A 21,227-nucleotide genomic window follows, 5' to 3' on the forward strand; every position below is an offset into this window, starting at 1 on the left:
GCCCAGCACTTCGAGGCTGCAGTGGCCACTCCTGGCCACTGCACTCCAGTCTAGGTCACAGAGTGAGACTCCAACTCAAAAAAAAGAAAAACAGTGATCAGTCTTGAGGGCCTCTTTCTCATAAGGCTGCCTTTAGGCTTACACTGGAGAAAATGAGTGCAAAGGCTGGGACATGAACCATTGCCCAAGGTCAGATCACCAGATCACCCCATGTTCAACACAGGCTCAAAGCCCCTGGACATCTGCCAAATTGTGGCTAAAAGCAATAGAAATGGGAAGTTTTCTTGTCCTGATCATTTGTTTCTCCCCCGATATTTTATTATGAAAACTCTCAAACATGTAGAAAAACTTAAAAACTGTTGTACAATGAACATTCACATTCCCACTACAAAGATTCTACAGTTAACATTTTGGTGTGTTTGCTTTATCTCATATCTATCCATCTCTCTCTCCATTCATCAACTCATTTTTTTGTGTGCATTTCAAAATAAGTTGCGGAGAGAAGTGTCCTTCACATATGCTTTGATGAGTTATTCCTCCAGTTTTTTTTATTGTGGTAAAATACACATAACATGAAATTTATCATCTCGATTATTTTTAAGTATACCGTTCAGTGATATTAAGCTTATTCAGTTGGGTGCAGTGGCTCATGCCTGTAATTCCAGCACTTTGGGAGGCCGAGGTGGGAGAACTGCTTGAGTCTAGTAGTTTGAGACCAGTCTGGGCAACACAGTGAGACCTCATCTCTATAAAAATACAAATTAAAAAATTAGCTGAGTTTGGTGGTGTGCACCTGTATTCCTGGCTACTCAGGAGACTGAGGCTGGAGAATCACTTGAACCCAGGAGTTGGAGGCTGTGGTAATATATTGATTGATATATTTATATGTGTGTGTATCTATATATGTATATATATGTATGCATATGTATGTAGATAGATAGATAGATAGATAGATAGATAGATAGATAGATAGATAGATAGACAGACAGACAGACAGAACTTTGTTTAACATTCATCCCATAGTGGACACCTAAGTTGCTTCCACCTTCTAGCTACTGTCAACACTGGTGATATGTACATGAGTATGCAAATATCTATCTCTTTGAGATCCTGTTTTCAATTCTTTTGGATATGTATCCAGAAGTGGAATTGCTGGATCATATGGTAATTCTATTTTTAATGTTCTGAGGAACTGCTATACTGTTTTCCACAGCAGCTGCACCATTTTACATTCCTACCAACCATGCACAAGGGTTCCAATTTCTCCACATCCTGACCAACACTTGCTATTTTGTTTTTTTACAGAAGTCATCCTAATAGGTGTTAGGTGGTATCTCATTGTGGTTTTGATTCTCACTTCTCTAATGATTAATGGCATCAATTGAGCATCTTTTTCACACTGGCCATCTTTAGAGAAATGTCTATTCAAGTCCTTTACCCTTTTTAACATCAGGTTATCTGTTTTTTGTTGTTGCTGAACCACTGTAGTTTTATAGCCAATCTTGAAATCAGGTGATGTGAATCTTGCAACTTCATTCTTCTTTTTCAAGATTGCCTTGGATAGTCACAGTCCTTTATGTTTCCATATAAATGGTTAAAATCAGCTTACCAACTTCTATCCACAAAAAAAAAACCTCTTGAAATTCTGATTGAAACCCCTTTAAATCTACAAATCAACTTGTGGAAACCTGACAAGTTTATAACACTGAGTCTTCCCAGCCATGGAAGTGATGTATTACTCCATTTAACTGGGTCTTCTTTAACTTCTCCCAGCAGTGTTTTGTGGCTTTTATGTATAAGTCTTGCACATGTTTGTTAAGTTTATACCTAAATATTTAATTTTTAATATAATTATTTTTTTAAAAGTTTCCAATTATTTGATGCTGCTATATACAAAACAATTAATTTCTGAATGTTGACTTTGTACCCTGCTAAATCACCTTCCTGGTTCTAATAGTTATTTTATAGATTCCTTAAAATTTTTTAACTTAACAATCATGTCATCTGTCAATAAAACCAGATTTGCCTCTTACCTTTTTATTTTAAGCCTTTTATTACATTTTCTTGCTTTATGGCACTGGCTGGAACCTCCATTCAGTATAATATGGAATAAAAATGGTGAGAGAGGATACACTTGTCTTATTCAGATCTAAGGAGGAACATATTAAGTTTTTCACCATCAATTATGATGCGAGTGCTTTACAAATACTCTTTATTAGACTGTTGAAATTCCCTTCTATTTCTAATTTGCTAAAAGTTTCTATCACAAACGTGTGTTAAATTTTGTCAATGATTTTTCTGTTTCTGTTAAAATTATTATTATGTTGTTTCTCCTGTATTTTGTTAATACATGATGAATTATGTTGATTGATTTTCAAGTGAGAAAGCAAGCTTTCATCTCCTGGGATAACAGCTTGGTCACGATAGATTATTCTGTTTAAATATGAATGGATTTGATTTGCTAATGTTTTATCACAGATTTTTGTGTCTATGTTCGTAAAGTTTAAAAGATCAAGTAGAAAGGTACAAGATGAAATGAAAAAGCCCCCTGTCTACATTAAAGAATTATCTGACAAGCAGAGTCTCTCAATGGTACACTTGGCATACCAGTGAGAGGAAAACTAGAAGACACTTTGGCTCAGCATCAGAAGACATATGTGTTCAGTCCTGATTCTACTGCTCCAAAATTGACTTTTGACAAGTCACTTATTCATGCAGTATTTTCTCAGCTCTCAGTAGTACAATAAACCCTGTGCCTCAGTTTCCTTATCTGTGAAATGCACAAAGCACAATCCATCTTTTTCTATATGTCCCATTGGCAGGAAACAAAATGATGTAATAACGTATGTCTGAGTGTGTTGAGAGCTGAAAGCACAATACAAATGTAATAATACATCAGGTTCTACACCTCTGGAAAAATCAGCATGGTAATCAGAAGTCTTGACTGGAACACAGAAAAGTCTATACTCGATTTAGTTTTATATTTATGCTATCCATACCTAAACTGTTCAGTATGGTAGATACTAGCCACATGTGGCTATTGAAATTTGAATTAAAATGAAATAAGACTTAAAATTCAGTTCCTTGGTCACACTAGCCATATTTCAAGTGCTCAGTAGCCATGTGTGATTATCACCTATTATATGGGACTGATACAGATCATTTCCATTACCACAGAAAGTTCTACTGGACAGCACTGATTCATATGATTTTATCCTACATAGTCTCTTAGTTGCCTGATAGTAATGTTATTGCTGTGGAATTCATACATAATGGTAGCTGCCATAAAGCAAAACAAAACAAAAATCAAAGGTAAAAATAAATCAGTGGGAATATATGTTTTCACTGCTAGTGGGAAAACAAAAAGAAAGAAATCAGTCTCCAGATGGGTAAGAGCTCCAACCAAACCAGAATGATATTGGCCTTGGATCTTTGGAAGAACACTTGGAACTGCTTCTCATTACACAGATTAGGAAACTGAGGCCCAGGAAAAGCAAAGTTTCTGGTCCCAGGTCCCACAGAGAATTAACAACAGAGTTCAAAATGGAATCCTGGTATTTGACAGTACAAGCTCTGCAGTAGGATCTCTGCAGTAGGATAAGAGTTGGTTAGCAACTCTGCCACTTACTAGCCATGTGACCTTGGACAAGTGACCATCTCCAAGTCTTCCTCTCTTCATCTGCAAACTGAGGATTCTGCTGGGATGTCATGAGGATTAAAGAGACGGTTCTGGAAAGTGCTTAGTAGAGAACCTGGCATCCACTGAGACTTGGGGAAAGCTACCTGCTGTCATGATCAGCTAATACACTGCTCTTTCCACTGCACCACAGACCATGATCAGGGAGGCTGTGGCCACCAGACGCATCATCATCATGGAGCTGGTGAGTGGAGGAAGGCACGGGAAATTCTGCAGCTTGGCAAAATGTGCCAGGGGAGTAGAATGATAAATGCATTATACAGCAGTAACCATGGAACTGCTGCCACAAGTCCCTGTGCAACAGCAGAAATTTCACCTTGAGGGGTGCAAAGGGAAATGTACCATTTGCATGCCTCTGTGCTCTTACCCTTAAATAGGTATCTAAGGAATGGAGCGATGCAGATGGAAAAAGATGCTTATATTTCTATGACCCTCATGCTGAGATTATCGGAGGAGTCAGCATTCTGTTTTTGTTTCTCTCCCTCCAGCACAAATATATCACAACTCTGTTAGCAACCAACATGGCTATCCCATGACAGACCTCTCCAGGCCTGTTTCAGAGTGAGTGGAGCTGAAAGCCCCCACAAGGCTTCTCCGAATGCCTGCTGTGTGACCTAGCCCCTCACCCCTGCCTACCTGGATATAATATCCCAAACATCTTAAGATTCAGTGCCCACTCTGCAGGTCCATATACTCCTCTGGTAGACCACCACACATGAGATCATCAGATGTTACAAAACAACCAAATGCTAAAAAATGATTCAAATTCTAAATGAGGAAAGATTTCCATTCAATTCAATAACAAATCCCAACCACTTGCTTTCTGATTGAAGAAACAGACCCAGTGAAGATATAGTATCTGTTCTCAAGGGGCTTATATTTGAAACGGCAACTGAAGTTGTCCAAAAAGATTGAATTGGGTAGTCCTAATCTGAGCCTTGTAAAGTTGTACAGGTTGGATTTGCAGGTAAGGGGGCTGGGATTGAGACGCTCCAGAACTCATACTTACTGTCACTATGAAGAGAAACAACAGAAGCCCAAGATGGAAACATGAGGAAGTAAATATCTTTTCTCGAGTCTTCGAAGGCATTCTTTACTGCCCCAGATTTAAGGTGGTAGTTTCTGAGGAAGGAAAGCCTGTTAGGTGGCTCTGCTCACCTCCCCTAGTCGGTGCCAAGTACCAAGGAGGGAAGGAAGAGTTGTCACGGGCTTCCGGCACCACCTGGACTTCTAGGAGGTGGGATGAGCACCATTTTACAGTCACCTCTCTGTCTTCCAACTTGGAAAACCACCATCTAGCCACCTGTATGTCCTCTGGTCCACAATGCAGCCACTGTGTTACTTTGCTATTTCCTAGATTTGTCCTTAGCCAAGTTACTCCTCCAAGTTGTGGATCCCTCATTTACAAAATAGGGATACAATAGTATGCTGTTTCATAAGAATGTGTTAAGAATTAAAAATGATGTTTATAAAGTTCTTAACACAGTGCATAGTAAATGTTCAACAAATAGGAATGATCATTATTTCTAAAAAAAAAACAACAAAAAACCTGTTGTTCCCATCAAGTCTTTCTTCACTTATCAACCTTAGTGCTCAAACCCAAGCCTGCCAACACCAACCACAGTTTCTCGCCCCAGAGGGAACCAGTCCCTTACCCGAGACCCTTCAGGGCCTAAAGAGGCTTGATCTCCTCACCCACGAAACTCTGTCTGCCCCAGCCTTCAAATTTCATCTCCGCTAAGAAGCTCTCCCAAAGACTCAAGGGACCTTGCCAGCAACTCTGCCTGACACTGCCTCTGCAACTGTCTGTTCACAAGTCCTCAGCTCTTGCCTGCAGGCAATTTATACTACCAATCACACCCCATTCAGAAAGCTTTAGGACTCTGTGTCCTCCCTGTTGTCACATTCCAAGTCCAAGTTCCTTATGTAATGAATGCACCCTGGGTATTTGACAAGTACCAATGGATAAAGAAGAACATAAGAATCATGAAAATGATTCATATCAAACTCAAGATCTATGATAACTCATAATGATTTCCAAAGAGCTACAAGAAATTAAAGTTTCCTAAAAAACCATGTAAGAAATCTACTAACAAAACATACATTTGTCTATTGCTTCATCGTTTATAAAATGCTTTCACATTCATGACATCATTTTGACAAGTTGGAAAGCTAAATATAATAAGTATTACATCTTCTTGACAGATGTAAAATCTGAGGCTCAGAGAAGTAAAGCAGCTTGTCCAAGGATCAAGACACAGTATAAAATCTCTTGATTCTTCCAAGTCCCTCCCCTATTTATTGCTCCCTCATGCCGACTCTAACCTCAAATGATACACATGCTCCAAGCGACTAATAAGAAATCTGGCTGGGCACCAGTGGTTCACACCTGTAATCCCAGCACTTTGGGAGGCTGAGGCTCACTTGAGCCCAGGAATTCGAGATCAGACTGGGCAACATAGTGAGACCTCATCTCTACAAAAAATAAAAAATTAACCGGGTGTGGTAGCATACACTTGCAGTCCCAGCTACTTGGTAGGCTGATGCAGAAGGCTTGCTTGAGCCCAGCAGCTGGAGGCTGTGGTGAGCTGGGAATACACCACTGCACTCCAGCTAGGAAAACACAGTGAGACTCTGACTTAAATAAATAAATAGGAAATTTTATCTGGCAGGGACCACAAAGAAAGAAGACACTCAAGAATAACTAAATTACCTTCTGAAGTGAGGAATTTCCCTCATCCAATCATGGGTAAAGGCCAAGGGAAGCAGTACCAGCATGCAGAGACCAGAATTATCAAACAACATGACGTACTGGTTGGGCACAGATGAACTGCAGGATCCAGGGAGACTGGAAGAAGCGGAGGCTGGGTATTTTGACAGGGGCCAGATCAAGAAGAGCTTTTATGAAAAGCCAGGGAGACTGGAAGAAGTAGGGGCTGGAATGAAACTGAAGCAGAGACAAGGGATTACCAACTAGGGGGCTGTCACTGTGACTAGGCACTAGAGGAACAGCAGTAGAGATGGTGGCAGTTCAGTCCCCTGGCCAAGCAGCTCATACACAGTTCAACCTTCACAGACTTAGCACCTCTCTCATTCGACCACTGGAGCTTCCTTTAAGCCCCCTCTGCCTTCGGTTTCACTCTAAACCTTTGATGATTTACTTTTACCCTGAGATGGCCCAGTCCTCGAGGTCAAACACAACAAAAGACAGCTGATCAGCTCCAGGGTGACCCTGAGCAAAGCCTGGGGCAGTCATATTTCTGCAGAGTATGGTGGTGGCACTAGGACATTTTTTTTTTTGAGTCAGAGTCTCACTCTGTTACCCAGGCTGGAGGGCAGTGGCACACTCACAGCCACCACAGCCTCAACCTGCTGGATTCAGGTGATCTTTCCGCCTCCGTCTTCCAAATAGCTGGAACTACAGGCATGTGCCATCATGTCTGGCTAATTTTTTGATTTATTGTAGAGATGAGGTCTCGCCAAGTTGCCCAGGCTGATCTTGAACCCATGGGCTCAGGCAATCCTCTCACCTCAGCCTCTCAAAATACTGGGATTATAGGCATGAGCCACCACACCTGGCCGGCCACTAGGACTTTAAGCAAGCGCTGATAAATTTTCCCTGCTGCTGAATAAATCAAGCCAGAGACATCCTTGCTGGTGATGCTGATGGCCGCCTTGGCAGGAATTCACACTCCCTGGGGCTGCATGGGGATTGACTATGGACTACCGAGCATCTGGGCTCCTTTATCATCACTGGTCCTCATTCTAAGAAGTGCTAGCCACAAGATCCAGCACAGCTCTCAGTAGCACCTACGAGCTCAGGTGATTATGAAAGAAGAGCTGCTCTGACCCATACTTATAACTAAACTTGTCACTGAAGCATAGAGCAGCTCATGTGTTGTGAACCCAAAAGTAACCCTTTTGTACAGCACTTTACAGTTTACAAAAAAGTTCTTATATATTTTATTTGCACTTTTCGACCCCATGGGCAAGGTAAAGCAGATATTACAACCACCTTGTGCATGAGAAAGCTAAGGCTTGGAAAGGTTTTGAATAATCCAAAGTCATATGGATTGTAGGCACAGAGCAGAAATTCCAACTCAGAAATCACTCCACATTCAGGACTCTGGCCATCAGACCCCCAATTCCAGTCAGCACTATGGTTTACTACCAGCATGAGTTAACTGACCATCCTGGTCCTTACTGAGGCTATTTCCTTCTGTGCTGCTTTTCCTCATAAGACAATGATGCAGAACTTGGAAAGGGTCACCAGGTCTCCATCAGACCTGACTACCACCCAGTAATAGCCAAAGTCAGAGCCTAGGGGTAAACCCTGATCAGAGCTTCCCAGAGAGTGCTGGACAGGTGGTATACAAGCTGGTGTACAGGGCTAGCAATGAGAAGAAGGAGGGTTTTGAGAGGCAAGTTCAAGTCCCTGTTCTACCATGTACTATGTGACTTTGAACAAGTGACAGCTTTCTTTCTGAAATTCTACTTCCTTACCCCTAGAATGAGGACAGCAGCATCTGACCTACCTGCCATTCAGGGATTAGGGTCAAAAATGGTATTTTTCTTCTCCCATTTCCAGGGAGTCACCAGACCATGCTGGGAGGACCCACTATAGAGTAAAGCACACCAGTTCTGTCCTGGTGGTCTCCCTGCTCCAACTTCATCATTCCAGCAGACAATTTGTTCTTTTTATCTTTTTTTTTTTTTGAGTTGGAATCTCACTCTGTCACCCAGGTTGGAGTGCAGTGGCACGTTCATAGCCACCCCAGTGTCGACCTGTTGGGCTCAGACAATCCTTCCACCTCAGCCTTCCAAGTACCCGGAGCTACAGGTGCATGCTACCACACCTGGCTAATTTTTTTACTTATTGTAGAGATGAGGTCTCACCAAGTTTCCCAGGCTGTTCTCGAGCCCATGGGCTCAGGCAATCCTCTCACCTCGGCCTTCCAAAGTGCTGGAATTACAGGCTTGAGCCACAGCACCCAGCTGACAATTTGCTTTTCAATCTAATCGGGCAGATTTAAGCCATTCAATGTGAACTCACACTTTTTCAACACAACCTCTACTCATGACCTACTTTGTACCAAGCATAGCCTTAATTATATAAAGATAAATCAGACAGTGCCTGCCCTTAAAGAACTCGAAGTTTGATTTAGAGCTGGAAAGACTGATAATTACTACATTAGTAATAAACACCACAGTATAATAGTAGGCGGCAACTTGGTCTTTTATCTGTGAATTGTGGGTGTTTGTGCATGGCCCAAGTAGGACACAGTAAACATTTATCGAATAAATTAATAAAACTATCATATAACCTGATGACAGAAGATACCCAGAATTCAGTAAACACATTCTCTTCTCTGCCTCAAAATTTCTAGCTTCACATATCCATTTTCCTTACTCCTGCAGTGAAAGAAAAGGTCCCCTTCCTGCTTGTGAGAACTAACCCTCCACAGTGACCTCCATCCTCTCTCTCATCTGCTTGAGGCCCCCAACTCCAAGTATGTCCCTTCTCGCTTACAACTGCACTCATCAGTCTTCCTTCCCTCTCTCCCACAGTCTCGAATTTTCTCTTCCAGCCTTCTGATGCACTTTGGTGTCTCTGTGCTTACAAAACTCTAACCAAGCTCTCTCCAAGGTCCTGAGCTTGTCCGTCATCCTCATGACCACAAACCTCCTGAAAGGGCCACGTATCCCCACGGCCTGTGTTTCTCCTCACCCATTCATTCCAACTGTGTTTGCTTTTGCCTTTTCACCAAAGCTGCCCTCACAAGTGTCACCGCAGCCTCCCAATCACCAAGTCCAGGGGTTTTTTCTCTACCCCCAAGCTCTCCGACCTCCCTGCTGAAATCCCTTGGCCTCATGACACTGCAGTTCCTGGCCTCCGTCTCCCTCTTGTCAATACGCGTCTCTCTCTGGCTGCTCTCCGCTTAGAGCAAGTTCTTGCCAAGACTCGCCGCTGCTTTACGTTAGCTCCCTTGAGCACTGATTTAACATCAAGGCTTCCAACTCAGGAAGCCTTTCTAGTCACAACCTCCCACCCCAACCCCCACCTCCACCATGCAGAACCCAACCAAGCCACAAGGGACTGAAAATGCAAGAAACAGAAGGTCACTGAGGACACGGGAAGGGGCGGGACCAACATGGTTTCATCGCTGGACTCTCTTAGAGAGTCTTTGTCACATTCTGCTTGTCCTGCAGTGAACCTGACTTAGCCCCGCTACCAACCCACAAGCTCCTAAGACAGAGACTGTTCCACTCCTCCCTGCTGCCCCACCCTAACGTCGTGCTCAGACAGACAGGCGTACCTAAACATCTGTTGGATCAAAGAAGAAAGACAGCAGGTGGACATTTGGGAAAGTACCTGGTAAACTGCGCAGGGCTGAAGGACTAGGACCCTCACACCAATGGCCTTTGTAAGAAACTCCAGGGCTGTCCAAGCACAATGCAGGGCCACATCCTGTCTGCACTGGTGTGCAGGGCATCTGAAGACCACACACCAGGAAACGTGGAAATACTCATTCCTGAACTGGCCTGAGAATGAGAAGCACTGACTAGAGGGAGGGAGAGAAGAGCAAGTGAGAGGGGCACAGATCTCCAAAGTTATGTCGTTCATTCATTTTTCGTTTATTCAGTCAGCAAACATCCACTAAGCACCTTACGAGGGCCCAAGGACTATTCTACACACTGGGATTACAGCTTTGAACAAGACAGATGAGGTCCTTGCTCTCCTGGATTTCGATTTTAGTGAGAAGAAAGAGACAAAAAATATAAATAAATAAGAAAACAGCAGGTAGCAGTAAGTGCCTGCTGTATCTTATCTTTTACCATCTCTCTCAAACATGAAAGCCCTGTCTGGTGGCTCTTTCCCTTTTCTGAGTGCTCATGGGGACAAATCCTGTCCACTGCTTGGAGGTTTGTTTTGTGTTATTTCTTCCCCTGCTATGTCAGCAGCTACAGCACAGATGTGCTAGGTTTTTCTCAGCTCCAATGAAACAGTCTTCGGGTGAACGCTGCTACCCATTTTAAGTACCTCTATGCCATTTTGGGAGACCTCTGAGACACTGGCCTCTGCTATACCTGAAAGACTTGGGCTGCCTGGGCTCGTTGTCTCAGAGACTTCATGCTCCTCTAGGAACAGCAACGATGCTGTGGGTTACTTACCAGAGAGCCACTTGGGAATACTTTTTCAGGTTGTGTTCAATTCTGTCAGAGCCCTCTGGACTCAGCTGATCGCTCGTGGTAGATTTCTGTGTTATTTAGGGCACCAAAGTCCCACAGTCTTGACACAATCTTAAAATTAGAAATGCATTAAATATAGGAAAGGAGGAAGGTCATTCAGGAAAGGCAGACTTCCGAGGGAGCTGCAGGACAAAGACGCCCTGGAAACTTCCAGGTTCATTAATGGGTTTTACACAAGCATTCAAGTGGTATTTCTCCTTCAGAAATAACACTGTGGAAAGCATTGGGGACCAGCTCAAACCTCAGCTAACACAGCCGAGTGAGTGACTCTGCAAACTAAAAATAGCTTCTTTCCCACTCATTCTGACAGATTGCACTTAGACCCTGCGCACAGGTTGATCCTCTAACAGTTCTAGTCCTGCAGCAAAACGAGGGCTGATGGCATTCGGGCTTGACAATTACCCACCCTGTGGTTTAACTCCTATTGATGTCCATGTTCCTGCCCCTGCTCCAATGGCTCTGTGCGAGCACACGTGCACGTGTATGCCAAACTCCCTGCCTGGAACTTGGTGCTCCTCAACCAAACGTGCACAGAATTTAAACCACGAACATGACTCAGGACTGTGGCTGCAGACTCAGACTGAACCCAGAGGAAGTCCTTAGAACTTGGGCTTTCTGCCTTCTTCTTTTCCTACTTCCTAGCTAGCCTCTTGGGGCCTCAATTTCCACAACTATAAAATGGGAAGGACCATTCCATTCTGGCCTATTTCACAGTATCACACTGAGATCAAATGAGACGATGGATGTGAAAGTCATTTTCTTCAGACAGTGATGGGGCAGGCTAGACAGGCAGCCAGATAGCAAAACTGGGCTCACCCACGAGAATGCGTAGGCATCCTGTTTGCATCAGGACTTAAAAGCAGGTCTAGACCTAGGTCGTCCCCTCTGCCTGGAATGTCCTTCTACCTTTGCTGAACTCCCACACATTTTTAAGAATCCAGTTCAGACACCACTCTTTTGTTGTTATGTTAGTGTCTTTAGAATGAATCATTCCATCCTGACTGCTCCCTTGGCCTTTTGTACATACCGATAGTGCTTTTCATTCTGCACAGCAGAAACTAACTTATATACCTGGGAGTTCTTTGTGGGCAAAGACCATGTACTTTTCATCTTTGTGTCCACCTCCCCACCCACTTGCCACTATGTGGCCAACACTGGCACATGGTAGCTGTCAACCAATTTTTACGGGGCTGACTACGGAACGGGCCAGAGCTCAAAGTCAAGGGGGAGGGGAAGGTCAGAGAGACTCAGGAGAGCTGGGATGGCACACATAAAGAGCCAGTGGAGGGGGTGGTGGGCAAGGAATCCAAGAAAGTAGTATCAAAGAGGTCTGTCCCAGGCAATAAGGGCACAGCCATAGGGACAAGAGTCAAAGCTGAACTGCAAGTACTGGGAAGACCAGACAGGGATCAAATGAGGGAAACACAAGGAACTGAACAGGAAGCAGGGACATCATTCTAAGGCATATAACCTAACCTGGAACAGAGGACTTCAGAACAAGGAACAAGGGCAGAGAACAGAGCCAGGGCAAAGCATGAGAGCAAGGCTACAGTGGTACTGAAGAGGGCTGGAATGTCTAGAATAGTTATCATCCCCAGTTGTGCCAAGGTTGCATCAGTAGCTAGGGATTAGTGGCCTTGGCTACGAAACTGAGGGACTCCAGAGGCAAGAGGCATTACAAATAGTGATCATTTCTGTGAAACAAGTATTAGAGATGAAAGAAACACTTAGATCTATAAGAAATATTAGCAATTATCTAGTCTAACATTTCCAACCTCCATAAGGGAAAAACTAAGGACCCAGGAGGAAAAGGGGCCTGCCCAAATCCACTCAGGGCAGAACGAAACCTAGAACCCAGGTCTTCCAGCTCTCAACCTGGTTCTTTCCCCCTCGAGACAATTTACCTTCAGCCAAGCAGGTATCCTGATGGTTCCACTAACGCACCAGCTGCCAACTCCAGCTGCTTCAGAATCCTGATGAGCCCCAATGCGCCCACTAAGTGAGCACAGGCACTTCTATCCAACTGTGAGATGCAGGCCCCCGCCTTTGGGCAGAGTTTAAAGCCAATATAGCTGCTGGGGTATACCAGGGGGACCCCCCCAAAAAACAGAATTTATTTATTTTAAAAATTGTGTATTTATTCTTACATGTTTCAACTTCAGTCACCTTCAAAGTACTCTACATTTGATGCAATATACCTATCTAGACACTTTTTCCACTGCTCAAAACAGTTTTTGAACTTGTCAATTTTGAAGCTAAACTTTAGTGCTTCTGCCATTTTTTTGTTTCACCTTTTCCTCAGCAAAACATTTTCCTTTGAGGACATTTTCCATCCAAGGAAAAAAAAAAAGTCTCTTGGAATGAGATCAGGTGAATAGGGAGAGTGGGGCACAGGGGTGAACACTCAGCACAGTGTGGGCAGGTTGTTTAGTGTAAATTACCCATCATGAAATGCACAAACACCATGAAAGAATCTCAAAAAAAAAAATTTAACTGAAGCAGAACACAGACTCTCATAACAACGCTAGCTGGTACACTGATGCCGATGGATTCCTAGAACACTTACCTAGTGCGGGAAGCCTGTGCTACAAAGGGGCTCGCCCTCCAATAAAATAATTCCTGTTCTTTTGGGGTTCCCTTCACATTTGGTTTCTTTGGTTCATACGAAGGAAGGGTCATGCCATAGGCCAGTTCTATCTACCTGTGCTTTCCCTTGGCGCTTGGCTGTCCTTCTGGACCCTTCTGTTCAGCCCCACCCCAGATAGCTCACTCCTCCCCATTTACTTTTTGGACATAAGAGCGAAGAAAAGAAATAAAAGGCAACTGGTCAGCTATGTGTCACATGCAGGTCCTTGAAGGTCAGAAATCATCAGCTTAGTCCAAGGCTGTTCCTACCTCCCCAGGTGTCTCTGCATCTCTCTGGTCAAGCCTGTGACCAGGGTAGCACCTAGTTTCGTGTGGCTCTTGTATTTTCCAAGATGAATCCACTCTTAGCAGCTAATAGCTGCCCCCTGGCCCAGCTCTCTCCAGGCATCAGGCAAATATATGCCTGGCATCCACGCTGGACCTAATTTCCAGACTCAACTTACCAGTGGGTAACAGCCAGGAGTTTGAACCTGTAGTGAGACCAGACAGCATACACTACAGCAATGCGGAGAGTAGAGAAGAAAGGAAGCACTAAAATGAAGCTGCCAAGGGGCTCAGGGCTCAAGCCACTCCTGATATTTTCCCTCTAATTAAAGTTACATAAAACTCACATCAACATCAGTCTCCTGGACTGCATGTTTACATTGGCCATGTCTGCACACTGCTGCACACTGTGGTCACCACAGGGCATTAAAAGACTTCAAAGGGGAAGAAGACAATGGAACCAACAGTTTCCAAGTGCCTACTAGGCCAAGAACTTTGCATTATTATATAGAGAGTATAAATAAAAAATAATACTCTATATAATCATCTTGACAATAGAACCAGAGACCAGAAAAGGTTATGCTCTGTGCCTCCACTACTATGCTACTTGACCATGAAGTCTTAAACAATCTTGGAAAGACAAAGAAAAGCCAGAATCTAAAGCATTACATACCAGGTTTTCAGCACCTTAACTCACTAAGCAGGCAATACTAGTTTAAATACTGCATTCCCTCATTCACTGCTGGTGGAGTCAACTTCTGCCGAATGGAATCTAGAGTAACACAGCAAAAGTCAAAAGTCATGACCTTTGTCCCTATCATTTTATCCCCAAGATCATATTTCAAGGAAATAGTTCAACAAGGATTCACTACAATGTTCACAATAGTGACCAAAAAAAGAAAGAAAAGTATATAAATGTTCAATATCCAGAGAATGGTCTGAAAAAAATCCTAGAACCCTCTAACCATGTGATATTTTACTATATAGTCATTTTATTTTATTTTTTAGACAAAGGGTCTCACTATGTCACCCAGGCTGAAGTGCAGCAACATGATCATAGCTCACTGCAACTTCAGACTCCTGGGTTAAAGCAATCCTCCCACCTCAGTCTCTTGAGTAGCTGGGACCACAGGTGCATTCAACCACACTCAGTCAGGGATTTTTTTGTTTGTTTTTTTCTTTTTTTGTAAAGACAGGCTCTCACTGTGTTGACCAGGCTGGTCTCAAACTCTTGACCTCAAGTGATACTCCCACCTCGGCCTCCCAAAAAGCTGAAATTAGCAGGCTCATGCCACCATACCTGGTATACCCATTTCAAATTGTATGGCCATTTCAAATGATCACTTTAAAGATCAAGAGGAAACATCATAACTGCTATCACCACAACTTTATAGAAGTATGCATACTAAACAACATCTGTATGTACGATAAGGAATGTAGTCATGTTAGGGTGATAAGATTATGGATGGCTTTGTTATTATTACCATACATAAATTGTCTTTGTGGTATTATTTAGTACCTTTCAATCAAATCAGAGAGAAAGAGAGAAACAGACAGACAGACTTAACCCAACACTAAGGAAGGGCCCAGGAGGACCAGGGCTGGGATGTGAAAGAGAAATTGAGACCCGTCCTACATAACCGGAAGTGGAGGCCAGGCAGGTCCCTGGAGATGGGAAGCCCTCTAGGTATGGAGAGGGTTGTAATTAGTCTGGTGCTAATTACAGAAGTCTCACAAGCTTATTAATTTTTTGACAGATTCTGAATGAAGACTGAATTCCTTCATTAAGCTAACTTGGGTTCAGATGCACATCTCCTGCGTGGCCATCCTCATTCTTCGCAAAAGCCTAATCTGTTCTTTTTTTTCCCCCAAGGACAGCAGTAAAGTAAAATTTAGTAACAGAAACACACACCCTAGAGAAATTAAAACTCCTGGCTTAAACGTAGAAATTCAAGTCATTTTGGAAAGTCAAAGGGACTTAAATAAGCAACTGAACCACAATGTTTTCTATACTGGTAAATATAAATAGAAGTGTAAAATATTTAGCTCGGTATTAAAGGCCCCCTTGATCAGGTTTCAACCAATCTTTCTGATGTTGTCTCATAATTTTCCCTGCAGACCCCATGCTCCTGCCAAACTGAACCACTAGTGGTCCCCAAAACAGTTTCCGACCCCCAAGACGCTATTCAAGTTGTTACATCTATCTAAAGGCTCAAAGCCATCCCATTCACAAAGTCTGTGCCAATCTCTGTACCCTGAATCACTTCTCACTCACAGTAGATCCAGAGTACTCAGAATCTCTCCAAAGGAGTGACACAATCTGCCTTCTGGTACAGTTATCTGGGTAATGACTTTTCTACCATATCAAACCATAAGCTCCTTGAGGGCAAGGACGCCTTCAGATTCCTACATGGAACCTGTCATGTACCTGGGACACAGTAGGCCCTCAGTCAATGCTTCACTGAATGGCAAGAAAAAGGGGCACATTGCATCTGCGAGAAGTCACTTCCTACCTCAGTTGCTCCCGTTAAGCAATGCAGAGATGAAGGCGTGCTGTTCTGCGGTCTTGAGCAGGGGAGGGGTGAGTCTTGCTTTTCTAGTTTCCAGCCTTTGAGAGCCTCCAACTTCCTCCCCAGTTGGCCATAGTCTGCTCGGCCCCAGGTAAACACCTTGCCAGTTTCTAAAAACAAACATTGTTTGAATTAGGACTACATTCCACATCTGTACTCTCACAGGAAGGCAATGAATTACAAGTATGCACATTTATTTTATTTATTTTAACACCAACTACTACATACCAGGAGCAGCCTTCCTACCTTCCTATAAAGAAGGCACAATAATTCACATTTTTACAGACATGGAAACTGAAGTTCAGAGAGGTCAAGTGAGTTGCCCAAGATTAAACAAGCTGGGAGGGACAGAACTGGATTCAAACAGAGAATCTTGCATTTCATACAGATACAAATAAGGATTTGATGACAGATAAAACACCAGCCATGCTTTATGCCCTACCCAATCTCCCCCCACCCTCCCTGTGCTTTGCCAGATGCCTGTTCTCAGGTTCTCCCCCTCCCGCCACCCAACAGGGCCCCATCAAGCCACTTTGCAGCTCCCCACACACAGTCTCTTAAAGCCTGACTCTCAGCTCAATTAATGGCCAGTTTCATGTGTTTTCCCCTCCATGTAACATAGGCGGACCTTTCAGAATCTATGCTCTTACCCAAAGGAGCAATTCTAATAGTCTCAAGGCAGTGCCTGTGTGTGCTAGAGAGAAGGGAGAGAGAGAAGGGAAAAAAAGACACAACCACTTGGAGCCAGAAAAGCGTTTGGTCCCCCAGATGTACCACATGGGAAGCTGGCCAGTACTGGAGATGATAGAAGAAAATAAAGTTTGGAAAAGGAGAAATGGCCTTTCTTCTCCCAGATAAAATTCACCAAACTCAGTCAGTTGTACCAAGTGCCACATTTGTTATTTCAACAGAAATGCAAAATCCGATGAGGCATAGATTATTAACAGATTCTCTTCAATAAATATGCATAACCATGTGCGCTGTATGAATTCTTTATACATATTTATTTTAACAAAGAAAAACTTTGCTTAAGAGACAAAACATCAAGTAATGCATATTAAATTCTAGACAAATCTACTACATACTTTGTGTTTGGTATCAAAGCTTCATCTGGTCCCACATTCAACATATGGTTTGTAGTGTCAGCTAAAAAACAACCATAGATTCACAGGGGAAATGTCAGAACATTGCAAGGAGACAAGGCTCTGTGGGACTACAGTTCTCTGGATCAACCTGCTAACAGACACAAAAGTAGATACCAAGCAATTCACAGGAATCTGACTTCTGGGCTTCCTCAAAGAGAGAACAAAGTCTGCACAGTCCACAGGGTACCTGGTGTATAATGAGAACTTGGAGTGGGCCCATTCAAATGTACCATTTCATGGCTCTGCAGGCGCTATCCCTTTGCTATGGATGCCCTTTCCTTACCTGGTAAACATGGTTCAAATCTTGGAGACCAGCCCATGTACCATAAGTTCCACGAAACCTTTCTTGATACCCCATCTCTCCCCAGAAAGGGTGACCTCACCCTCCTGTGAGCCCCCTTTATTATGACCATACTCATCAATGACTATGTTGCCATCTAACGGGTGAGAAAAGTAAGATCCAGAGAAGTGATACTCCAGGGCCACACAGCTAAGTCACACCTCTTTCTAGGAGCCCATGGTACCACTCAGCATTGGTTATTCACACCGGTCACTATAGTCACTCAATACTCTTCCTTCATTTCTGCAGGATTAGACAGAAAAAAGTCCACGTGCCCAGGATCCATGGAGTATCCAAAAGTGGCAAACCGTAACTCCAACTGAGCTGGCCAGATTTATGGCCAGACTGCCTGAGTGGGAGATTCCCAAGAAGCCAGTGGATGAGACTGTTGTTCTTTCAATGACCCTAGCATTCCTCTGCCGGGAAGAACTAGGAAGTTGCTATCAGCAAGACTGCAGTAAGAATTGTGTTACCACAAATCACACAACAAATCTTTCTTTTACATCAAGTACAGCATCCCAAAACCTTCTGTTATTGATTACTGATGTCCAAGACAGGCAAGACTGCCAGAATATGGTGCTACTGTTACGACATCTCCAATAGCAAATCCACCATTCCACTTACATAGCACTTTTCGCCTTCAAAGCACTTTACAATGATTAACTAATTAATCCTCATACTCCCTGGGGAGACCATAGACAAATAGTAAAGGCAAGTCTAGAAGCCAGGCTGACTTGATGTTCAGCCTTCAATCTGAAGCCTTAGTTTGGCACACTCTCTGAACTGGTCTGTCTGTTCCGTCTCAAAATAAACTCTACATCTGGAGGCCCACAAAAGACAGAAAAGACCCTTTTATTTTTCCTTTTGTTTTCAAAAGACATTTAATGACCATCTCCCAGGTTCTCGGCACATTCGCAGACATCATCGCAATTAATCCTCATAATAATGCTTTGATGTATAGATTATTAAGCTTATTTTACAGATGAGGTTAAATTACTTGGTCTAATTCCAACAACCAGCAAGTGCCGGAATCAAGATTTAAACCTGTGTCCTCTGACTCCAAATCCAATGGCATTTCTAACGACTGCACAGCTGCTATCCCAAAATGAAGCAACGTGGCTGATGAAACAGTCATTCTTACAGTATTTGAGGAGGGGGGAACCCAGATTAAAGGGATGTGCTCTGGGTACCACCCAGCTGTCCTCATTGGAATGACCTTCTTCCCAGGAGGTCATGCAGAACTCAGGACTGTAAGTGCTGAAATACAGGCATTAAACACAAAGATTACAATTTTATGTCACCTGGAGTAAAAGAAAATAATGAATCCACATACCAAAAATGTTCATCAATACACTATAGATAGATGTCTGCCTGAAGTTGATGCATGCTGTCAAATCCAAAGAGATTCAGGTCACAAATTTAACAAATGAATCTTTTCCTTAAAGGACTATACATTACTGTGATAAAAAATAGATATATTAATGTCATCCAAAAGGCATAGGTATATGTCTCCAGGTAAATGATAAATGAGAGAAATGACAAAACAGATCAAAATAAAGTCAACCAGTGAAATATAATTTAAAGGTACGTCCACATAAGAGTTAGCACAGAATAACTATAGAGCCAAGAGTTCACAGTGCAAAAGTTCTCAACACAACACAGACAATAACAGGGGCCAGGTGAGAATTATAGAGAAAAAAAACACTCCAGGGGCTCGGAACTAGACTTGCCATGACAGGCTGGAAGAAACAAGTAGCATTTAGGGGGAACTTTTGGATAAGAAAATGGAAGAATGAGGGAGGATACTGTAGCAGCAGGAAGCAGGTGTGAGCAATGACATGGAAACTGACAGGCAGGAGAGTGAATAGAGTGAATGAGGGTCACACGGGAGGGAGCCTAGGAGGGTAGTCAGTTTGGCCAGGCTGGGGCCAGCATGGGAGATGCTAGGCCAGGTCTGGGGTTGGGATCTCACCCTCTCCAAACTTGGTTGCTTACAGTTTTGTGTCAGTAAAATAATTATTAACATACCACCACATATGTGTATTCATTTATTTACTGAAGTAAGTACTTGTCATTTACACATTCGTAAACTATAAATATGTAAACCTCACTCAAAAATACACAATATAAAAATACATTCAGAGCCGGGCTCGGTGGCTCAGCCTGTAATCCCGCGCCTTTGGGAGGCTGAGGTGAGTGGATTGCCTGAGCCCGCGGGTTCGAGACCTGCCTGGGCAGCGAGACCTCATCTCTACAATAAATCAAAAAATCAGCCGGGCGTGGTAGCGGGCGCCTGTAGTTCCAGCTACTTGGAAGGCTGAGGCGGAAGGATCGCCGGAGCCCAGCAGGTCGAGGCTGCGGTGGCCGGGAGTGGCCACTGCACTCCAGTCTGGGCGACAGAGTGAGACTCCAACTCAAAAAAAAAAAAAACACATTCAAAAATAGAAAATGAGAAAGAAAGACATAAATATATAAAAGAAGTTATAAGATTATCTTCCACAGCCTGGTCATTCATCTAGCACACTCACTTCAGGGACGACTGCTAACTAGTTGCCTCATGGGGGAGGACTGCAGATTTTTAAGCAGGGGTATGGCCTGATAAAAGGAATGTCTGGGGATGGTACCTCTGGCAAAGGACTGCAGAAGACCAGACATAACAGTATCCATAGCTAACATTTTGATAGCACCGCCTATGTGGCAAGACCTGATCTAAGTATTCTCTCTACAATATCCTGTTTATCCCTCCAACAGCCCTGTGAGACAGGCACTCTTACCATCCCCATTTTGCTGACAGGTAACTTTGGGCACTGACCCAAAGTCACTGAGGCAATAAATGAAAAGGGAATCAAAAATGGAAGCCACCACCATGAACCTAAGATGTATGAGGGCTCAAACTAGGATTGGAGTCAAAGGGGAAAAAAAGAGAAAATTTTCAGGGCTTGGCACCCCATGAGATGTGAGAAAAAGGGAAAGGGAAGAAATAAACACCACTCTGAGACTTCAGAATTTCAAGGTGAGCAGTAAGGTGGTAGCGTCATTAATAGAAACAGATGATGGGGTATAGATGTTAGTGCAGGGGTCCCACCAATGGGAACTATGAAATGTTATTTCATGGCCAAAATGTTTGACTCTCCTGGGGCTTTTTGCAAGCATATTATCAAGTAGTCAAACAGGTAAAGAGAAAAAGGGAGAGGGTAGCAGATGCAGAGCTCCAGGAGGGGGATACTGAGGCAGGGTGGGTGGATGATGAATATTCCAAGAGGCCAACTTCCTTTACCATCCACCAAGGGCTACAGCTGCTGCAGCCACAGCCA

General features: G+C 43.4%; 1 protein-coding gene across 1 annotated transcript in view; it reads right to left on the reverse strand.

Moving 5' to 3' along the window:
- Window positions 1-21,227, reverse strand: part of SERGEF (secretion regulating guanine nucleotide exchange factor) — a 92,789-nt gene that overhangs the window by 16,376 nt on the left and 55,186 nt on the right. Inside the window, exons 11-13 of the mRNA XM_021714883.1 lie at window positions 16,372-16,538; window positions 10,871-10,956; window positions 10,071-10,260 (exon numbers count right to left, since the gene is read on the reverse strand). Of these exons, the coding sequence (XP_021570558.1) occupies window positions 10,071-10,260; window positions 10,871-10,956; window positions 16,372-16,538 (443 nt within the window). The remainder of the gene's footprint in view (window positions 1-10,070; window positions 10,261-10,870; window positions 10,957-16,371; window positions 16,539-21,227) is intronic.

The sequence above is a fragment of the Carlito syrichta genome, unplaced genomic scaffold (assembly GCF_000164805.1).
Source record: "Carlito syrichta isolate Samal-C Ts95f unplaced genomic scaffold, Tarsius_syrichta-2.0.1 Scaffold305865, whole genome shotgun sequence".
NCBI classification, from domain to species: domain Eukaryota; kingdom Metazoa; phylum Chordata; class Mammalia; order Primates; family Tarsiidae; genus Carlito; species Carlito syrichta.